Below are 6000 nucleotides of genomic sequence, written 5' to 3'. Positions count from 1 at the left end.
GAGGCCACAGAGCTTTCAGGTAACTGTCCTCTTCCAGAGTGCCTACCACGAGGGTGGGCTCCAGGCCTGTGCTAGGTGCCAATGGCCACGCTAATTCCCCAGAGCTCATCACGTGGCACTTGCTGAGCACCTGCTGCAGGCCACACACTTCATATTGACAAGGGCAGAGGGTGTCATGTCACATGGACTGGCCCTGTCACTACAGCTGGTGGGAGTGGACTGCCCATCTGAGTTAGCATGCCTTGTCAGTTTGCTTGGCAGTCTTTACCTAGGATAATCACCGCAGGGAACACAGCCCGCCCATGAGCTGCTTATAAATAACGAGGCCATCCCCGGCTGTCCCTCTTCCCTCTGTTGAAGAGGGTGCTGCCTTCCCTTTGGCCTAGGTGCCTTAGCTCTGCTCTGCTCCCTCTCCCCCGAGGAGCTGCCTTCTCCTGGGACCCAGCCCACTCCCCTCCCTCCCAAGTTCCCAAGGTCGCACAGGTCACTCTGGGAGGAACTCAGATTTATTGGTGTTCCTGTTTGAGTCAAGCTGCCTTGTGGGCTGAGGATGCAGACATGGGAGGGCGGGTACTGGAAAGCAGCAGGAGGGCGGGGAGGGAGCGGTCCTGCACAGCCCACCCCGACCCAAACACCGCCCCACCTCAGGCCAAAGGTGGTACAGCCACAGACAAGGACACCTCCACACGGGGCAGACAGCTGGCTGTGGCACTAAGGCTTGCCTAACATCATGGATTCCTGAGTCCTGCTGGCGGCATGGCCACCTCCACAGCCTGGACCCTGCCCCTGTCCCACAGGCTCCGTCACCAGCAGATATGCCCATCTGTTCACTGTCCACTGTGTCACTGACCAGGAACACACCACCTGCCTGCCTGGGGGTGGCAAAAGGCCATGGCAGTCTTGCCCTAGTCTGGGGAACGTGGGTGCGTGTGCGTGGGAGCCCAGCAGCGGTAGGGGTGGCGCCAAGCGAGGGCCAGCGCTGGCTGGCGGGCGGCTGTGCGCTCAGCTGCTGTGGTAGATCCGGAGGCGCTGGGAGATCTCCTGGCGGCACAGTGGGCAGGTGCGCAGCGGCTGGCAGCACTGTTGGCAGCAGCAGACATGGCCACAGGCGAGGAAGACCATCTGGGCCTGTGGAGAGAGAGAGAGCAGGTGAGTGGCGGCGCTGCTTGGCTGTCCTGGAGCTCGACCACGTCCCAGCCCCGGGAGCACGCCTGTGGATGCGCAAACCTGGTCAGGCCTGTTGGCAGCTTTGTGCCTGTTTCTCTGTGGATTACAATAGCACTTAAATACCTGCAGCCCTACGGCCCTTTCCTCCGCTGAATCCTAGGCCCAATGCCCTATTACGGAGCTGCCTCCACCTCCCAAGGACTGGGATACCAGGAGTGTACCACCACCTGGCTCTCGGCCTATTTGTAATTATTCTGTGTACTTGCCAAATTCTGATGCCTGGTCTAAAATGACTTCAACCTTATTGGTCAACCAGTCTTGTATATGTGCCCCACTCTGTTTAGCATGACCCCATGGTATGCACATGTCTGAGAAGTCTCCAACTCTACACTCATTTAGCGTATCATGAGACTGGGAGTCATTTCCAGAGCCGAGGACAGGGCCTTGGTTAGAGTTCTCATGCCTGTGCTCTCCCCGACACAGCATCCCAGAGTCTTCCGAAAGCTGGAGAGCTATCCAGCTGCCACTGTGGCCGCCTTATTTATGTGTGTGTGAGACGTGTGTAGCTACTCACGGAGAGCAGAGGAGGGGTTGGGTCCTTGGAGTTGTGAACCACCTATCACGGTTACAGGGAACCAACTTGGGTCCTCTGGAAGAGCAGCAAGCGTAGGCCATTTCTCCAGCCTTTTTGGGTTTCTTGTGACAGGTCTTGCTATACAGCCCTCAGACTCACAGGGACCCTGCTATCTTTACCTCTCACAAGCGGGGACCACAGGGGTGCACCCATGCCAGCTCCTGGCTACTTTTCTAAGCCTGTCCCTCGGTGGACGGAGGACCTGGCTCCAAGCACCCGCATGTTTACTTTTTGCAATGCTAATTTTACAACAACTGTAAAAAGACCTGGCAGGGAAACTGTGTTCTTCGTGAGTCATGATAGGGGAAATTTCCCCTAATCTAGTTAATAAGCCGAGGGAAGGATCCTTCTTCTGGGGGAGACCACCTCTAGGAACTGATGTTGGCATTGCTCCCGTCTGGGTCACGGGAGTCCTGGGTTCTGTGGCATCTCCGCACACTAACCTCACGCTCCAGGCACACGACACACTCTGAGGTCGCCATGTCCAGTTCTTCTGGGGGAGCAGATGGTCTCACTGTCTCAGGAGGCTCCTGGGGTGCTGCGGGGGGCTCCAGGACATCAGGGACCTCACCCTTGGGTGGTTCCAACTCTGAAGAAACCAGAGGGACAGACAGGCTAAGCAGGAGTCGTGCCGAGATGATCCCAACCCCTAGGAGATCTTGTTTGTGTGCACCCCAAAGTGACTGGTCTGAAGGACAAAGGCGGGGTGCCTCCAGTCCGAGAGCAGGGAAAGGCTCTTTCTTTTTGAGCCTCGTTCCTTCCCACGTCTCCATCCGTGAGACGGGAGTGAATTCTCTGCCCACCGCACACTCTGGATCCTTCAGAGCTCAGAAACACAAGGCTCAGAGCGAAGCCATCACTTGCCTGGGGCCATATCGCCATCTAGTGGTGGAGCTGCAGGATAGGCTTCCTCCACCAGGTTCCCAGGAAACAGAAGGACTCCATGAGGTGACGGCAGAATGGGAACACCCCAAAGGTGCCTCTGTTCCCCAGCCCTCCCCCAGGCAAAGGCCTGTCTATGCCCAGAGTGCTGCCCTGGAGCCAGCAGCCCCGAGTCCAGCCACAGTCCACATACACCTGGGCCTCAATAGCCCTGGAAAGAGCCTAGAGTCAGCACCTGGTTGGACCCTGGCCGCATCTGCCAGGTCCCGGGCCCTCCGTAGGATCTCGTGTTGCAGGCCTGCTTCCGAGACACCCACCTGTGGCAGAACAGAGAAGACCAAGAGCTGAGGGCGGGAGCCAGCCTCCTGCTTTAAGCTATATATAGTGCCCAAGCCCACAGGACGGCCTCGACCCCCACCTCTGGCATCTTCAATGGAAACAGGGCCTTGGGTCAGCACGTGGCAGGGCAGAACCACAGCTGTGTAGAGAGCTGACTCAGGTCCGGGTTCACCTGTCATGTGGTCATCATTGAGCCCTCCCCCCAAGGAAATCCATGACATATGTGGTTCACTAAATGCTTCAGGGGACAGGACTGCCCGATGTCACCTGCACCACAGCTCCCCTGGACCCTGCCCCCACGGTCACGTACACGGTGAACTGAGCCCCACAGTGTCATAAAGTCTCCTGCACCTGGAGCTCATCGTCCTGGATGAGACAGGACACCAAGAGGATGGCAGCAGGGACTCTGCTACCAGCCACTCACAGTCAAGTTCCAGGTTCGTGGCTGGTGTGTGAGACACCTAAGATGCCAGGCATGTGTGGGTCCCAGGGAGGGGCTGGTGACCATCAGCATTATTTCACTTGGAAGAGAAATGGATTAATTCCATGAAAGGCGCTCAGCGTGGGGTCAGGATCTAACTGGGGCTCAGGCAGGGCTATGGCTATGAATGTGACACTGTGGCACAGGCCGGGGCTGGCGCAGAACCTCCCAAGCACTTGTGCTAGCCGTCCAGGTGAAGATCCAGACTTCAGGATCCACATTCCTCACTTTCTTAGTTAGCTGACAGGCTGAGCACACAGGTGAGTGGAGGCCGACCGGGCAGCGGTTCCAAAATGGAATAAAATATACACCAACCCTTGGCCAGACTGGGTCCAGGCCTAGTCAGCCTTTCTGACTTCCCCCAGTGGCTGCCCACCTTGGCCAGGTCTCCAGGGCTCATTCGGCTCAGCATGTCCAGCGAGATGCGGTGGTGTGCGAATATGGGCAGGTAGTGCTCGGCAGACAGCTCCACCAGCAGGGCCACCAGCTGGCGCTGCAGGCCTTCTTCCTGCAGGACGGCCCCACGGGGAAGAGGGTCAGAGTGGACGGACAGGAGACCCCATGGGTTTCAAATAGGACAGTCAGAGTCCATGACACAGTGTCCTTGGGCTTTTTCCCAGAGGACGGTGTGTGCAGTGCACAGATCCACCTACACGCGAGTTCACTGCTTTCTACACTTGAATGGTAAGCCACTTAAACGTCTACCAGGAAGGAGCTGGCTCAAGAAGCCAGGCCACATCCTGGGCACCATGCAGACACCTGAGAACAACGGGGAGAGGTGTGAGCATGGACGGGGAGCCGTCCATCAGAACTTAGGAGAGAAAGCGAGTGAGCAGAATGGCATCCGTGGAGCTCAGTGGTTGAGAGAGCGTGCTGCTCTTGCAGAGGACTGAGGTTTGGTTCCCAGCACCCACCTCAGGCAGCTCACAACCAACCCCCTGTAATTCCAGTTCTGGGGGTCTGATGCCCTCTGGCCTCCAGGGGCACCTGCATGCACATGGTGCACATAAACTTTCACAGGTACCCACACATACAAACAAATAAAGTAAATCTAGGCTGGGTTTGGTGGCACACGCCTTTAATCCCAGCACTTGGGAGGCAGAGGCATGTATATTTCTGTGAGTTCAAGGCCAGCCTGATCTACACGACAAGTTCTAGGATAGCCAGTGATACACAGTGAGACCCTGCCTCAAAATAAAACAAAACACATTCATAAAAAAACCCCAAAACTGGGGCTGGAGAGATGGCTCAGAGGTTAAGAGCACTGATTGCTCTTCCAGAGGTCCTGAGTTCAATTCCCAGCAACCACATGGTGGCTCACAACCATCTGTAATGAGATCTGGCACTCCCTCCTGTATACATAATAAATAAATAAATCTTTAAAAACAAACAAACAACCCCCCCCCAAACTAAACATTAAAAAAGAAATTGTGTGTCTTAGGCCAGGTGTGGTGGCGCACACCCTCAGTCCCAGCACTCAGGAGGCAGAGGCAGGGAGATCTCTGTGAGTTCCAGGTCAGCCAGGGCTACATAGGGAGACCTTATGTGTATGTGTGCACATGAGTGCACAAAGGGAGGGAAGGGGCGGGACCACACCTGCCCCGCCCACCTGCCCCGCCCACAGCAAGGACCACTCTCCTTCCTCTCCCATAGGTGAATACTCACTCCCTTTCCTTGCAGGAAGCTGACACGTGGGATCCCCAGTGCAGTGGTTCCCACTGGGGCTGGGCTGAGGTACCTCTGGAAAGATCCCTCTAGCTCCTGGGCCAGATGAGCACCAGGGTCCTTACCTGCAGCTTCAAGGACAGAGGCTTCTGGTTCAAGAGCCGCTGGTACTGGATAAGCCAGTAATTTTCCTGCTTGGTTTCGCTCTTGGCTTCTAATTCCACCTGCCAATAACAGAAGTTGACACGATTAGCTGCCGTTCAGATTCCAGTCAGGAAACAGATGATCAAACCATGTCTCCGACTCCACGCTCCTCCGAGTGTGCGGGCTTTGCCATCTGTTCACCTGCTCACCTGCTGTAAACCGCAGGGCAGACAGGAAGTACAGCTGTGCCCAACAGCTGCAGAGAACGAGCGTGGCAGGGGAGCCCTGCTCCTGGCCTCCAGCACTCAGCCCCACCCTGTCATAGCTGAGAGGGACCCCTTTCGTCTGTTTGTGGGACAGCAAAGTCTTGTGCAGCCACCTCTGTCCCCAAGAGCAGGCCTGACCTGGATGCCAGGCAGGTCTCTTCAGGTGAAGGGCACTTTTGCTGGACAAGGCTGTCACCAATGGCAGTGAGGTCTTTGCTCTGCCACTGGGAAATGTTCATAAAGGTTGCTCTGGGTGGGTGCTATCCCAGAGGGACCCTCGTCCCAACTCTGTGGAAGAGCCGACCCCCCAGGGAGGGATTCACATCTGTCCCAGTGCCACAGCAGGATCTGGGCAGGTCTGTCTTGCTCTAGAGCGTGTGCTCTGGACAGACGCAGCAGCAGGCATCTGTCTCCCAGCGGCT

General features: G+C 56.6%; 1 protein-coding gene across 5 annotated transcripts in view; it reads right to left on the bottom strand.

Annotated features, from left to right (window-relative positions):
* Positions 1–488: 488 nt before the first annotated feature.
* Positions 489–6000, bottom strand: part of Lrsam1 (leucine rich repeat and sterile alpha motif containing 1) — a 71439-nt gene continuing 65927 nt past the window's right edge. For all 5 annotated transcript variants that reach the window (XM_042274841.2, XM_076568867.1, XM_042274842.2 and 2 more), the window contains 5 exons: positions 5294–5392; positions 3880–4011; positions 2919–3000; positions 2245–2390; positions 489–1128 (listed from right to left, as the gene is read on the bottom strand). In XM_042274841.2, coding sequence (XP_042130775.1) covers positions 1003–1128; positions 2245–2390; positions 2919–3000; positions 3880–4011; positions 5294–5392 — 585 coding nt within the window. In that variant the 3' untranslated portion in view covers positions 489–1002. The remainder of the gene's footprint in view (positions 1129–2244; positions 2391–2918; positions 3001–3879; positions 4012–5293; positions 5393–6000) is intronic.

The sequence above is a fragment of the Peromyscus maniculatus genome, chromosome 4, assembly GCF_049852395.1.
Source record: "Peromyscus maniculatus bairdii isolate BWxNUB_F1_BW_parent chromosome 4, HU_Pman_BW_mat_3.1, whole genome shotgun sequence".
In the NCBI taxonomy this organism is placed as follows: Eukaryota; Metazoa; Chordata; class Mammalia; order Rodentia; family Cricetidae; genus Peromyscus; species Peromyscus maniculatus.
Note: the sequence above shows the minus strand (reverse complement) of the source record. Positions and strands in the feature narration are given on the sequence as shown.